General features: G+C 38.3%; 1 protein-coding gene across 4 annotated transcripts in view; it reads left to right on the forward strand.

The window, feature by feature from the left end:
* UBAP1 (ubiquitin associated protein 1) overlaps positions 1-16,650 on the forward strand; it is an 84,846-nt gene that overhangs the window by 57,492 nt on the left and 10,704 nt on the right. For 3 of the 4 annotated variants that reach the window (XM_038552645.1, XM_038552643.1, XM_038552646.1), the window contains exon 2: positions 1,034-1,074. In XM_038552645.1, the coding sequence (XP_038408573.1) occupies positions 1,034-1,074 (41 nt within the window). Of the gene's footprint in view, positions 1-1,033; positions 1,075-11,635; positions 11,761-16,650 lie in introns of all 4 variants that reach the window. The other variant, XM_038552644.1, reaches the window with a different exon arrangement.

The following is a 16,650-nucleotide window of genomic DNA, read 5'->3' on the forward strand; positions in this document are numbered from 1 at the left end:
TCTCTCTCTCATACATACATACATACATACATACATACATAAATAAATAAATAAAATATTAAAAAAAAAAGTGTATGGGAGTGCCTGGCTGCTTCAGTCAGAAGAGCACGAGACTCTTGATCTCAGGATCATGAGTTCAAACCCCATTTGAGTATAAAGATTATTTAAATAAATACAACTTAAAAAAAATCAGTTTGTTAATTTCTAAAAACAACCTCCAAAAAACAAAAAAACCCTGTGCAGACTTTAATTCCATTTTGAGTAATTTTCACAAGATAGATGTAATACCCTTTTCCTTTTTTTTTTTAACTTTCATTGGAGTGTAGATTATTTTTCAGTATGATACCTTCCAGTGTATTGTAATGTGGGCTAATAGATAATAGACCATAAATTCATATAGCTAACCTTATTTTTTTTTCTGCTTACATTTTTAAGTTAGAGGTATAAATACCATATCAGGGGTGATAGACTTTCAGGTTGAAGAACTCAGATTATTTATGTAAGACAGGACTTCATACCTACTTTTATAAGGTGTGAAAATGCCAAGGTGTGTGGTTTTGTTTTTTCCTTCACTTAAAACATTTTTATACTAATTAAACAGTACTGAGGATTGTCATTCACTCCCCACTTAAATTACTATTAGACTTACTTGCCAGCATAAGGTCTATGTTTGCATTACTGAATGAAAAGAGATTTTTTTAAAATCTGTTATTGACATATTTGTAGTTTGTATCAAGAAGGTATGTGGCCTGTAATTTTTTCCTTTGGATAGTCCATATATAAATTGGTTAATGGTTAGTATGTTATTTTTCTCATACTTATTTAGAAGATTTTAGAAATGCAGATTTTAGAAATGTTTAATTTTTCTCTGAAAAACTGATATCTCTTCCTTTCTCTTCTTTTTTGAGATTTTGGGACTGAGAAGTTTGAGGACAGTACTCTGGTTTCTTTTTTGTAGTCTCAGTTTTCTCTAGTGATTTGTTTATACCCCCCCAGAACATCGTGTGCTTAAAAATATTTCTTTGTTTTTCAGGTTCTAAATGGCTTCTAAGAAGTTGGGTGGAGATATTCATGGTAAGTAGACTGTTAGATATCATGCTTAAAGCTATGACTTGATCAGAGGATTTGAAATCACTTAGCATTGTGTAAGTGCCTCTTTATGTTTATTTAAATGAGCAGCTTGAGAAAAAGTTCTACAACAGTGTAGCATATACATTCCAGTGGATTTCAGGTAATTTAATATTGAAGTATTTAAGTAGATAAACTTTAGAGTCTCTGTGGTTATTGTACTTAAAATTACCAGAGATGGGTAGGTAGCCTACCTATTTTTACTGTTCTCCAGCAGTATTTTTTTTTTAAAAGATTTTATTTATTTATTCATGAGAGACATGGAGAGAGAGAGACAGAGACACAGACCAAGGGAGAAGCAGGTTCCCTGCAAGGAGCCTGATGTGGTACTCGATCCCGGGATCACGCCCTGGGCCAAAGGCAGACGTTAAACTGCTCCCTTCAGCAGTATATTGAAGTATATTACGTTCTCTTTCTTATTCTCTGGTCATAGGTCTTTGCCATCTCAGGTGTGGAAAAACTCTAAATCTATAGTTAACACTTAATTTTTTTTTTTTAATGTTTTGGTTTAGTGTCCATCCCTGTCATCCTCTCCCTGCCCCACAGTGATAGGACATAATTACTGCAAATAAACCGTGATTAGTAATTACAGAAATGTGAGTAGTGGTAGCTACAATTTTGCATTTGAAATGAATAGTTTATCATCCTTTTTTAAGTTATGACCTTCCAGAATTGAATACATTAATAAACTTTATTATCTGCATTTGGGAGGAATGGAGGTGCTTAAGAAGTTAAAATTAGACCCTCTTTTCATACAGTAGAAGAATTAAATACCAGAAATATCCAAACAACTTAGTTTTTTTAAAAGGGTTTTGGGGGGTACCTAGGTGGCTCAGTTGGTTAAGCATCTAACTCTTGATTTTTGCTCAGATCATCATCTTGGGGTTGAGATTGAGCCCCATGTTGAGCTCTGCCCTGGGCCTGCTTAAGATTCTTTCTCTGTTTCTCCTTCCCCTTTAAAAACAAAAAGTTTTTTTAAAGCTGATCTTCATTTTAAAAATCATGTCCTTGTAAGAATGATTTGCCAGACTGCATGACAATATATTGGTGCTGCTCTCTGGTTGCTTGATCATATCAGTCAACTGAGTCAGGCTGCAGCAGCAGCAGTCATTGGGGTTCTAACTTAGATATTTTATACAACAGTTTAATATTTAGAATTATTGTGCATATGCTTACATATATCATTTGTTTGTGTTTTGTTAAATCCTTCTGGAGTTAAGTTACTCAGAATCTGGAATTTGCGTTCTTTATAGCAGGTCAGGCATCAGATCTGCCAGGTAAGCTATTTCTTATTGTCTAAGGATTATTAGACAATACTTTCAAAATATTCAAATGATAGTAAAAGGCAGATCTGAAGTTGTTTCTGGATCACTTTTTTAGGGAAAAAGAGAAGACAGAGCAAAGGACAGAGGAAAGTTCTGGGGAGAGAAAATAGCAAAAATGAAAGAGTTGAACTTATTTCAAAAGATAAGCAATGTATCTTGACACTTTGGGAAGTCCTTTTTGACTGGAGTGAAAATAAGATGGACTCCAGGTTATGGTGTTCCAGCTAAACACTTTAGAGAGAAGATTCTAATTTTGAAGTTATCAATAAAGAATTTTTAGAAATTCCTCCATCTCCTTACATTCCTTACCAAAATTTTATTAAGTGAAGCATTCTACCTAAAATTCGAGAAAAGATTTTTCTTTCTCCCTTAACTCCTCCCTCCCTCCCTCCCTCCCTCCCTCCCTCCCTCCCTCCCTCCCTCCCTCCCTTCCTTCCTTCCTTCCTTCCTTCCTTCCTTCCTTCCTTCCTTCCTTTTCTCTCTTTCTCTTTCAAGTAGGCTCCATGCCCATCCTGGAGCCCAACATGGGGCTTGAACTCACAACCCTGAGATCGAGACCTGAGGTGAGATCAAGAGTCTGATGCTTAATCAACTGAGCCACCCAGGTGCTTCCCTGAGAAAAGATTTTTCTTTCTCTTTTCAGCTTCTTCTGCTTCAAACTGCTAAGCTCCTACTTGAATTTCTATAGCTTTAAAGTTTTTAGAGTAAAGAATCTTATGTTTTTAGATATCTTGTAGTTTAAGGAATAGAAATTAAAGGAAATAGGCAAAAAAAAGGAGGAGGTGGAGAATAGCAGTCTTACTGACATATGAATGCAGGAAGTCAAGTTGAACCTGGTCTTACAAGTCTGAAATTAGCCAGGAAACTAAGGCTCGAATTCCCTCCATCTCTCAGGAAGCTGCGTAGCCTTTTCTTACTGCTTTTCTCTGCAGGCATGCTCCATTTTTATTCTTCTGTTTGTAGACTTGCTTTCTTGGCTTGTTTGTATAGAATGCGTAGGGTCAAAAATGGCCAATCCTGTTGTATGCTGCATGCTACTTGATCTTTCAGTTTAAATGGCTAGCATCATATAGCTAAAGTTTTTCCATCTTTTGGCCAAAGGAGTATCTGATTGCACAGCCTAGCTTATAGGCCTATGGATTGATTCTCCCTAAGGTAGGTATTATCTGACTGGCCCATAGGGGTTAGTAGGTGTATGTGTGTGTGTAATTCTTCCAGGGCATTTAGGGTGTGGACAAGGAGGTAACATCTGCTCTTATAACTGGATATTAAATTGCTTTTTTTCTTTTTAAATATTTGAGCTGACTATATCTTGTGCTATCTTCTGTCTTCTGACTAGTATTTGATTTACCTTCAGGTTCTTTTTTTTTTTAGCTAAGGTTGAACTTCCACTGTCATTAATAACTACATATCCCTAGATAACAGAATAAGAGAATAAGCAATTCTCAAAGACCTTTAACAATATTGTTCTTAAAAAAAAAAAAATATATATATATATATATATATATATTCTTATATTATGTAAAATGCAAACCCTTGGCTTAGTTTAGTGGGTTTTTTTTGTTTTGTTTTGTTTTTAAGATGTTTACTTATTCATGAGAGAGAGAGAGAGAGAGAGAGAGAAAGACAGAGAGGCAGGCAGAGACAGGAGAAGCAGGCTCCATGCAAGGAGCCTGGTATGGAACTCCATCCCGGGACTCCAGGATGATGCCCTGAGCCGAAGGCAGATGCTCAATCTCTGAGCCACCCAGGCGTCCCTGGCTTAGTATTTTTTTTAAAGATTTTATTTATGAGAGAGAGAGCAAGAGCGGGGGGTGGGGAGAGGGGGAAGCATGTTTCCCATTGAGCAGGGAGCCTGATTTAGGGTTCCATCCTAGGACCTTGGGATCATGACCCCAGCCAAGGGCAGATGCTTAACTGATCCTTGGCTTATTTTAAATCAGGACTTTCTTGAAGTCTGGTGCTTAAAATGTCAATGCTCTTTAGTTTTTAACTTATTTTCCACTTGTTTCATCTAAGAAAAAGTTTCCAGCAAACAAATAAATTCCTCTTTTAGTATCTGAGAAAATGCCTTGACATTCTAATTTAGGAAAAAATAAATCTGTATAATCAGATAATACTTAATAAAACTAAACCCTTTCCTTTGAAAGGCCATGCTGTCCTATTTATGACCATTGAGCTAGCTAACTTTTTTTTTTTTTTTAAGATTTTATTTATTCATGAGAGACAGAGAGAGGCAGAGACATAGGCAGAGGGAGCCTGATGTGGGACTCGATCCCAGGACCCTGGGATCATGACCTGAGCCAAAGGCAGATGCTCAACCACTAAGCCACCAGGTGCCTGAACCAGCTAACTTCTAAGGGAGGTTCGTTCATTTTGCCCTTGGTTTAATTTTTCCTAGGATATTGAAATACTTTTTCTGCTGAGTGATAGAAAAAGGTATTTTACTTTGAATTGTTTTAAAAGTTGATCTGTTACTGCTTTACAGTGTAAAGAAGTTGGTCATCATTTAATTATTGCTCCCCCTCCCCCACTGTCTTTCAAGATTTTCTCTTTATCTTTGTTTTCAGCATTGTTACTATGATGTGCCGTGGTGTGATTTTTCTGTGTATTTATCCTGCTTGAAGTTAGCTAAACTTCTTGGATCTGTGGGTTGATCTTTCATCACTTTGGGAAAATTTGCAGCCATTATTTCTCTTCACATTTCTTCTGCCCCCCTTGTTTCTTTCTTATCCTCCTGAGACTTTAATCATACATGTATTAGGCTTTTTGATATTGTCCTAAAGATCTCTTAAGGCTCCATTCCATTTTTTTTCCCCCTTTGTGTTTCAGTATGGTTAATTCCTTTTGACCTAACCTCAGTTTCTCTGATTCTTTCTTCTGCTAAGTATTTTCTGGTTATCCATATAGCCTGGTTATGAACTAGTAAAGATTTTCTTCTCTGATACTGCATTTTCATTTCTAGCATTGTTGTTTTGTCTTTTTATATTTCTCTCTCTTGTACTCATATGCGGGACGGCTGGGTGGCTCAGTGATTGAGTGTCTGCCATCTGCTCAGGTCATGATCCCGGGGTCCGAGGATTGAGTCCTGCATTGGGCTGCCTGTGGGGAGCCTGCTTCTCCCTCTCTCTATGTCTCTGCCTCTCTCTCTGTGTCTCTCATGAATTAATAAATAAAATCTTAAAAAAAATTCCTCATCTGCTCACACAAATTCATCTTTTCTATTAGATCCTATATAACATATTTATTATAGTTACTTTAAATTTTTCTGATGATTTCAATATTTTGGCTATTCCTCAATTTGGGTCTAATGACTGGTTCCTCTCTTATTGATAGATTATGTTTTCTTCTTGGTGTGTTTTATTTTTGATTGAATGCCAGACATTGTATATGAAAAAGGTGATTTTGTAGGTTAGCTGGCTTTTGTTGTTAGGGTGTGAGTAGGATTTTCTTGTGACTTCACATCCCATCCTATAGCAGATATCTGTATAGTTTTGTGTACATCTCTCTACATGTGTGTCTATTTAACTTTATGTGTTTATTATTTATTTTAGAGACATGGGCAAAGGGAGAGGAAGAGAATCTCAGGCAGACTCTTTGCTGAGTGCAGAATCCCACATTGGGGCTCCATCTCAACCCTGAGATTATTATTATTATTATTTTTTAAAAGATTTTTATTTATTCATGAGAGACATAGAGAGAGAGAGAGAGAGGGGCAGAGACAACAGGCGGAGGGAGAAGCAGACTCCATGCAGGGAGCCTGACGTGGAACTCGATCCCGGGTCTTTAGGATGAGGCCCTGGGCTGAAGGCAGCGCTAAACCGCTGAGCCACCCCGGCTGCCCACAGCCCTGAGATTATGACCTGAGCTGAAATCAAGGGTTGGATGCTTAACCAACTGAGTCACCCAGTCGCCTCTTATTTAATTTTAAAGCTGACGCGAGACGCCTGGGTTACTCAGCAGTTGGGCGTCTGCCTTTGGCTCAGGATGTGATCCTGGAGTCCTGGAATCGAGTCCCACATTGGGCTCCCTGTATGGAGCCTGCTTCTCCCTCTGCCTATGTCTCTGCCTCTCTCTCTCTCTCTCTCTCTCTCATGAATAAATAAATAAAATCTTAAAAGTAAAGCTGATGCAGTGGCTTTAGGTAGTGATACCCAGTCATGGAATTGTATCTTTCACTTAATTTTAAGTTTGGTCTTTACTGATGTTCTTTTTCAAAAACTTTGATTTGAATTCTCAATTTGAATTCATAGTAAAACCTGAATTACGCATATTCTAGTTTCTATCCTCCATTGAGGATCCATTGCCCCTCTCCCCTGAAACTGTCACTTTGTTTCAGGAAAATATGCAGGTGACAAGATTAAAAGCACATCAGCAATTCAGAAAGAAATTCTGAAAGAAAACACAATGAAGCCTTCCCAGGATTCATCCTGAGAATATTTTATTTTCAGCCTAGTCTCTTCCATTATGGCATAAATCAAAGTGATATGCAGAACCTGACTTCAAGGAACTTCTGTAGCCACAGTCATCAGAGATGTACTTTTTTTCTTTTCCCAAACTGAACTTAAGAAAGTGGGCTCATGGGATGCCTGGGTGGCTCAGCGGTTTGGTGCTTGCCTTTGGCCCAGGGCGGGATCCTGGAGACCTGAGATCAAGTCCCACGTCGAGCTCCCTGCAAGGAGCCTGCTTCTCTCTCGCTGCCTCTCTCTCTGTATCTCTCATGAATAAATAAATAAAATTTTTTTTTTTAAAAAGCAGGCTCAGATATAAAATATCTTTAAAAAAAAGGATTTTACCCATTTAGCTTTTTTTTTTAAGATTTTTATTTATTATTCATGAGAGACACACACAGAGAGAGAGAGAGAGAGAGAGAGAGAGAGGCAGAGACACAGAGGGAGAAGCAGGCTCCATGCAGGGAGCCCGATGTGGGACTCGATCCTGGGACTCAGGGATCATGCCCTGGGTGGAAGGCTCAACTGCTGAGCCACCCAGGTGTCCCTAGCTATTTATTTTTAAAATATTTTAAAGTAATCCCTATAGTCAATGTGGGGCTTGAACTTAACTCTGAGATCTAGTTGCATGCTCCATCCACTGTATCCACTGAGCCACCCAGGTTCCCCTAAGAGATTTTTTTTTTTTTAAAGATTTTATTTATTTATTCATGAGACAGAGAGAGAAAGAGAGAGAGGGAGGGAGGCAGAGACACAGGCAGAGGGAGAAGCAGGCTCCATGCAGGGAGCTCGATGTGGGACTTGATCCCCCGTCTCCAGGATCAGGCCCTGGGCTGAAGGCGGCGCTAAACTGCTGAGCCACCCAGGCTGCCCGAGCTGTTTTTTTTTTTTTTTTAAGATTTATTTATTTATTCATGAGAGACATAAAGACATAGGCAGAGGTAGAAGTAGGCTTCCCACAGGGAGCGGGATGTGGGACTGGATCAGGAAGGATCCCAGGATCACTCCCTTAGGCCGAAGCCTCAACCTCTGAGCCACCCAGGTGTCCCAAAGATTTTCTTTTTATTAAGAGAGAGTGCTTGCATGCAGGTGGCAGGGTGGGGTGGAGGAGGGGCAGAGAGAGAGCGTGAGAGAGGGTCTCAGGCAGCTTCCACACCCAATGTGGAGCCCTGTGGGGGCTCAGCCTGTGGCCTGGAGATCATGACCTGATCCGAAATCAAGAATTGGATGCCTAACTGACTGAGCCACCCTCAAATATTTTTTTATCTTTTTTTTTTTAATTTTTATTTATTTATGATAGAGAGAGAGAGAGAGAGGCAGAGACATAGGCAGAGGGAAAAGCAGGCTCCATGCACCGGGAGCCCGACGTGGGATTTGATCCTGGGTCTCCAGGATCGCTCCCTGGGCCAAAGGCAGGCGCTAAACCGCTGCGCCACCCAGGGATCCCATTTTTTTATCTTAAAATAAGGTCTACACCCAAGAGTCCCCTGCTCTACCAGCTGAGTCAGCCAGGTGCACGTAAATGCCTTTTTGCCCTTTATTCCTACCTCCTCCCCCCAATAATCACGTAACTGTTGGCTCGTTTCCTACGAACAAAGTTTAAAGGACTAAGACCAGGGAAGGCTAGAGGGTTGTGCCAGATGACCTTGGCATTGGCGTTATTAGTGAAATGAAACTGCTTTTTAAAGCAGAAACCTGTAATTGGTGTTAAGGAAGAGAAATAGCAGTTGTTTAAAGGTGTAATATTTGATCTTTCTGTCCCTAAGCCAGGGCCTACTTTGATTTATAGAATATAAGTCGTCAGTGTATACAGCACTGTCAGTTTCCTAACTGAAAGGTAGGCAAGGAAACTGAACACTCTTTGAAAGATAGTCTCATTTGGTTCAGGTATCTTAACTATATTACTTTTTTTGTGGATAGTTTCTTCCTCTGCTCCCATCACCATTCTACAATAGAGCTGTTCATTTAAGAAAATTTTGTTAGTTTATTGTGGATGAGTTTTCTTATATTTGTATATCATATATGCTTGTGTTATGGGTAAGATTTTTTCAGTATGTGTATTTGTGTGTGTGTTGTAATTAACCTGCTTTGAACATTCTGAAATGAAAGACTGAATTTTGTGATTAAATGTAAATCTTTCCAGTGCTTCTTAGAAAATGCTAGTTTCAGCTTTATCTCCATATCAAGACACTAGATAAAGTTAAAAATCTAATTTTCAGTAAAATTTGAGTACCTTTTTTCATGGAAGACAGATAAAATTTTTTTTTTACATTAGAGAGAACTTTGCTTTTACTTTGCTTTTAATCTCTACAATATAAAGAATTTTGTAAGTGACAGAGGGTTTTAGTTTTGTAACCAATACTTGTTTTTTGGCAAGCTGTGATGGTACCGGATATTTTGGTGGGGTGTATTTTTATGAGTAGCCTTACCATTTTAGGTAAACCATTTTGAATTGTAATAAATATTAATTGAATGTGAGTTAGCCATGGGGGGGGGTGAGAGTTAAATATGAAAGAAGTGTGAGACCATGTCTTTTTTATTTGTTCTTTGCTTATTGAGCATCTTATCTGCCAGATAATATGCTGAAATTGGGAGGTGTAGATATGAAACATTTCTCTCTCAAATTCTCACTCAGAGTCTCAAGGCGGAGTATAAGGAAGTTATTCATACAGAGTGGTAAGACCTGACAAGCTAGTATGAACTGGGTGTTCTGAGATTGAGAAGGGAATTCTTTTTTTTTTTTTTTTTTTAAAGATTTTATTTATTCATGAGAGAGAGACAAAGACACAGGCAGAGAGAGAAGAGAAGCAGGCTCCATGCAGGGAGCCCGACATGAGACTCAATCCTGGGTCCCCAGAATCATGCCCTGGGCTGAAGGCCGCGCTAGACTGCTGAGCCACTGGCTGCCAAGAAGGGAATTCTTAAGCTCATTCTTAAAGGACTAGAAATAATCAAGTGAAAAAGGGTGGGAATATGACAGGCATTGTCATCTGAGAAAGTACTTCTAAAGATAGGACCAACTAGGAAGCTTTCTTAGAATATTAATAATTATGGTTATTTCCCAGAAAAATTGTTAAATTGTATTATTCTGTCCAAGAACATTCAAGAAAATATACCGGTGTGAGGCCCAGAAGTAATTCTTATTTTGCTAGCTATTAATAGTCAAAAAGCAGGAACTGTTTCATTGTCCTTGGTAATTCTGCCAGTAAGTTAACCCCCAAACCTGGTCCAGAAAAGAAACCATGTACAATTGGGAGTGTATAGGTAGTTAGAGACATATACAAGAGCCTCTCTTATTTTGTCTGACCCTATAAATGAGTGATAATGTCCTGGTCTTTCTGTATGATTCAGCTGTTTGGCAGAGAACCTTCAGGGAGTTAAAGCAGGTCAGTTGTAGATGTTTATGTCTCCTGGTAATCTTGTTGTGATTCCCATGCTCTTGTCTGATTTTCCTTTTTCCTTTTTTTTTTTTTTTTTAAGGTTTTATTTATTTGAGAGAGAGAGAGCAAGAGCAGGGAGGAGGGGCAGAAGGAGAGGGAGAAGCCGACTCCCTGCTGAGCAGGGAAGCCCAAGGGGCTGGTAGGATCCCAGGGCCCTCGATCATGACCTGAGCCAAGGCAGACGCTTAACTGACTGAGCCCAGGTGCCCCTAGTTTTCCTTTTTTCATAATTGCTGTTTCTTGAATATTTCCACATCTGTTACAGAATATGGTTTTAAAAAATGTAATTTTTTGTATTAATTAGAAATTATTCTTTCCAAAGTAGAGAAATCCTAGTCAAGATTGTTTTGTGGAGGTTCTATCAGTTCAGCAGTATTTATTAAGTGCCTAATATGTGTAGGTTTTGACAGTACATCAGTGAATAAAATAGACTTCAATGTTTGTCTGCAAGAAGCTTACATTCTATTGGACCAGACAATAAATATAATCTAAAAATGAATTATTTAGTATGTTAGAATGTAGTAAGTGCTATGGTAGAAAGGATAGATGGTAACATGGGAGTACTGCAGTGAGAGGTAGTAATTTAATTTTTTTAAAGATTTTATTTATTTATTCATGAAAGAGACAGAGAAGCAGAGAGAGAAGCAGGATCCTTGCAGGGAGCCCGATGCAGGACTTGATCCCTGGACCTAGAATCATGCCGTGAGCCGAAGACAGGCACTCAACCACTGAGCCACCCAAGTGCCCCCCACCCCCACCCCTTTTTTAAGAAGAACAGGTAGTAATTTTAAATATAGTGGCCAGAGTAAGTCTCATGAGAGAGTGACATTTGAGCAAAGACTTGAAGGAGGCGAAGGAATAAGTCATGTGAATATTTAAGGGGAAAAATATTACAGATAGGGGACGTAGCCACTGAAGATTTTTAAGGTGGGTTTGACCCCGTCATGGTTGAAGAACAATTACCATGAGTTAGTGCAATGAGCAAGGAGGTAAGAAAGAGTTGAGAACAGAGGGATGGTGGGCTTTGGGGAGGCCTTTTTGGCTTCTGTGAGTACTTTGGCTTTTACACTAAGTATAATTGAAAATAAACCCTAATAAGATCAAGTAGGCGCAAGTAAGATTTCCTCCACAGAAATCTAGGGTCAGGAGAAGGTAAGCAGTCAGAGGAGCAAATCTCTATAACTTCTAGTTTTAGGATAGCATAAATTAATGTTGTATCCTAGGTATAAGATTATAGCAAACAAATAATAAAGTTCTTTGCTGATATTTTCTACTTTATTTTTGATTGTAGGGACTTTCAGTTACCTTGATGATGTCCCATTTAAGATAGGAGACAAATTCAAAACACCAGCTAAAGTTGGTCTTCCTATTGGCTTCTCCTTGCCTGATTGTTTGCAGGTGGTCAGAGAAGTACAGGTAAGTGGTCATTTTTAGTTAAAGTTTAGTGCATTTAAAAATTTATTTTTATGTATTTAATTTTTTTAAAAGATTTTATTTACTTATTCTTGAGAGACACAGACAGAGAGAAGCAGACACATAGGCAGAGGGAGAAGCAGGCTCCATGCAGGAAGCCAGATGTGGGACTCGATCCCGGGACTTGAGGATCACGCCCTGAGTCAAAGGCAGATGCTCAACTGCTGAGCCACCCAGGCATCCCACATTTAAAAATTTAAAGAGAACTTGATATATAGTAAAGTAGGGACAAAACCATTCTCCTATCTTTTATTTGTATTTCTTATGGCTGTTGCTTGGCTCACATTGTGTGTCTGTCTCTCTCTCACACACATACATACACACTTATATATGTTTATATATCTGTTATAGATCTGCAGTCTGTTAGACTATATATTCCTGGGATTCTGTGTCTTGTCTGAAACAAATCCCCACTGTCCATCTGGCTTGCATATTCACCTCTTTTCTTTCTCTTTTTTGATGTCCTTATTATCTTCTTGGTCACTCAAATTGGGAAATATATTTCTCTGCTGTGTCTCATCTTTATCGTCCAGTTCATATATATTTATTTATTTATTTATTTATTTATTTATTTATTTATTTATTTATTATTATTTTTAACCTAGACTATTGCAGTGGCCTCTTTAATTGATCCTTTTGCTTGTGGCTTTTTTTTTTTTTTGTATTTTTCATATTGTTTCTAGAATAATATTCCTAAATTAAAGTTTCAAATTGTTACATCCCTATTAAAAAAAATACTTAAACGATTCTCCAGTCCTTACTGAGTCTAGACATAAGGTTGTGGTAAAATATTTCAGTTTATCATCTCTTCCATACCTCCTATGAACCAGGTTACTACCAATTCATTGATCACACCACATGTGTTGTGTATTGTTCTATGCTTTTTCTCATGAGCTATATAACCTCCACTTGGAATGTTTTCCCTTTCTCACTGTACCAAAAGCTGTCTGCCTGTTAAAATCTGTGTATTCTTCTAGACTGTGCTTAAATGCCTTCTCCTCAATAGCTTCTTTCTTGACCCTTTCTTATTCATTCATTCATTCATTCATTTAATTTTTAAAAGATTTTATTTATTCATGAGAGACCCAGAGAGAGAGAGACAGAGACACAGGCAGAGGGAGAAGCAGGCTCCATGCAGGGAGCCCGACGGGGGAATCGATCCCGGGTCTCCAGGATCACGCTCTAGGCTGAAGGTGGCACTAAACTGCTGAGCAACCCAGGCTGCCCAATCCTTTCATCTTTAAAGCTTAGTTCTATAGAAATGTATAGAATTACTTGAAAGCAGCAAATAGCCTTATATTATGTGACTTCCTTTCTTCCCTCAGTATACATTTATTGAGTGCCTACTTTTAAGCAGTGCTCTACTAGGGCTGGAGACAGAGATAAATACCTTAATCACTGTCCTCACTGAGCTTACAGTTTAGAGAAAGAGTCATGGGAAAATAGGAAAGTATACTACCTGTAAGACACTTCTTTCTGTGATTAAAGATTTTTAAATATATGACTTTCTGGCAAAGGAGTTTTGTTTCTGGGGGATTCTCTGAGGCGCCACCATGTTACCCTAAGAAATATTTATCTTCTAGTCTGTATGCAGTGGGTAATCAAATGGGAGAAGTTCAGTTTTGTTTTTAAAAATAATAACTTTATTTAGATATAATTCACATACATTGAAATTCACCTTTTTAGGTTTCCACATAAGTGGTCTTTAGTATATTCAAAGTGTATAATATAACCATCATTACTGTGTAATTCCTGAGTAGTGTTGTCATCCCCAAAAGAAATGCAGTGCCCATTAGCATTTACTCTGTATTTCCCTCTCTGCCCCTAGCCCCTGGCAACTGCTAAATCTACTTTGTCCCTGTGGATATGGCTATTTTGGACATGTCATGTAAATGAAATAATACAATAGATAGTCTTTTGTGACTGACTCATTTCACTTACCATAATGTTTTCAAGGTTTATCCATGTTGTATGAATGAAGTATTGGTATGTCATTCCTTTTATGGATTAATGTTCCATTGTATGGATACACTACATTTGGTTTTTCCATTTATCAATTGATGGACATTTTGGTGGTTTCCACTTTTTATTATGAATAATGCTGGTATAAAAGTATGAATATAAAAAAAAAAAAAGTATGAATATAGGTTTTTGTGAGGATGTATGCTTTCAATTTTCTTGGGTACATAAGTAGAATTGCCGGGTTGTCCTATGGTAACTGTTTAACCTTTCCAAAAGGGAGGAACCACTACACTGTTTTCCAAAGTGGCTGCCATTTTAGAGTCTCACCCCACAGTGCATGAGGGTTACAATTTATCCACATCCTTGCCAACTCTTCTTATCCATCTTTTTGATTATATATATCCTTGTGGGTTTTGCAATGGTCTCTTACTGTGGTTTTGGTGTGTATTTTCTTAATTATACTAATGATGTTGAACATTGTATATAATTTTGAATACTGAATTGATAACCCTTTTGTGTATGGAGAGGTTATTGGGCCAAGAGAGACACAGATTTCCCGTATAAAGTTTTACATAGTTCTGTTTATCTGGTGACTTTTTTATTGGCAATAACAAATGTCAGGAAATACCTCTCTGTGTGCAGGATACTACTTTTAAAAATAGGGTTAAAAAAACTATTTTCTTTTAATAGTTCTCCTCTTATTCAGTGTTTCATTGATTCATCCAGAAAACTTGTTTTGAATCCCATATTGTTGTGTTACTCTTTGCTGGGAATTTTCTATTTTTTTGATCAGCATAAAGCATTAATAAATGCATGGTACTGTGCTCACTATATTCATAGCACCCACTAATAAAAAAGCAGGAGATTTGAGCTCCATTCCTGTGTGGAACAGTTGAAATATTTTTGTTCTCTAATTGTATATAGTACCTTTAAACTTTGACTATCTGGGCCTCCATGGGGGATTTGGTTGTAGTATTGGTGCTGGTCTGCTTTTGTTGACAAGAGTCACACCTAGGGCTCTGGACAGATCCCTTGATGCTTCCTGTGACTTTTGTCATATTTTCCTTTTTTTTTTTTTTAAGATTTTATTATTTTATTCATGATAGACACAGAGAGAGAGAGAGGTTGGTGGGGGGGCAGAGACATAGGCAGAGGAAGAAGTAGGCTCCATGCAGGGAGACGGATGTGGGACTTGATCCTGGTACTCCAGGATCATGCCTGGGCTGAAGGCAGGTGCCAAACCGCTGAGCCACCCAGGGATCCCCCTTTGTCATATTTTCCCTTGCATGACTGTACAGACTTGAGTTTTCAGCTAAAAATTCATCCAAGTGAGCCAGTAAAGCACACAAGTAATCCTTGCACTTAGGGCCTACAAAGCTTTCATTGAATAGTAATTGTGGTGGCCGTTAGTGTCATGGTTTAGAGCAGAATCTGGTATCACTCATTCATGAACTTGAATTGCCATGTAATAACAGTGTCGTCTTGTACATATTTCTTAGGCCCTCCAGGCCACCATATCCTCATCTATAAAATGGGGATAATTAACTTTTAAGGTTGGTATAAGGATTAAAGAAAGTAATACTTTTATAATATTTACTGTGGTTCCTGGTATGCCATAAATATTAGATGCTGCTGTTACTTATTTGTGCACTCAAACCACACTCTTATTTTTTCACTGTAATATTTCTACTGTCTTTTTCCTGTGTTCCAAGTATTCTGTATAACTTTGGTAATTAAAAGTCAATAAAGGTTTTACAAAAAAGGAAAGAAATTTCTAGTTCTTGAGTGTTAAACTTCAGGGACCTGTATTTATAGGCAGTGGGCAGTTGGTTACAGCCTTTTTTTGGTGGAAGGAGCCAGATGCAAAATTGATTTCCTCTACTGGTTAGAAGCAGCAGTCTGCTCAGTGCTGTTTTTTTCACTGTACCCATTAGTGGTAGAAAGGAAGTGCCATAATTGCCCAGGTGGCCTTTCTGGGGTTCAGCAGCTGGCTTAGGGGTATAAATGGACAACATCTTTTTCTTTTTTAAAGGTGTTGTTGTTATTTTTAATAAGGAGGCTCCATGCCCAACACGAGGCTTTGAACTCCCACCCCTTAGATCAAGAGTTGCATGCTCCACAGACTGAGCCAGCCAGCCATCTCAGGGGCTGAACAGACTTTGATGTGTGCATTTCCAGGCTTCTCTTGTGTTGTTTGAAGCTGAAAAGCTTGGGAATGACCAAAGTTTCTTGTGCTCTAAAATTCTTGTCTGTGCATGTAGGCTTCTTTCCTGCCCATCCCCCTCTTGTCTCTTTAGCCTTGAATGTGCATATAGACATTATTTATGTCTATGTTCACTTTAGAGTGAACACCAGGTTTTGTTTCTCCTCTCCAAGGTGAATTTTTTTTTTAAAAGATTTTATTTATTTATTCATGGGAGACAGAGAGAGAGAGAGAGAAAGGCAGAGACACAGGCAGAGGGAGAAGCAGGCTCCGTGCAGGGAGCCCGACATGGGACTGGATCCTCGGTCTCCAGGATCAGGCCCTGGGCTGAAGGTGGCGCCAAACCGCTGAGCCACCTGGGCTGTCCAAATTTTGTTTTTTGTAAATGGTGTATTTTTTTTTCAATGTCCAAATGAAATTTTTGTAAATTGTGATATAGGTGAAGGTATGGTTAAGGAAGCAACAACCATGAAGTGAATCCTTATGCAGTTTGCACTGTAAAATCCTACTTCGAATCTAGACATCTAGATATCTTAGTAAGTACTTTTCCTGTATTTAGAGTATAATCTGTTCATTATAATTTAATAGATAGTAGTTTAAGAACATAGAATCTAGTTATACTGCCTGGGTTCACATCCAGGCTCTACCACTTACCAGCTTTATGACCT

The sequence above is a fragment of the Canis lupus genome, chromosome 11 (genome assembly GCF_011100685.1).
Source record: "Canis lupus familiaris isolate Mischka breed German Shepherd chromosome 11, alternate assembly UU_Cfam_GSD_1.0, whole genome shotgun sequence".
In the NCBI taxonomy this organism is placed as follows: Eukaryota; Metazoa; Chordata; class Mammalia; order Carnivora; family Canidae; genus Canis; species Canis lupus.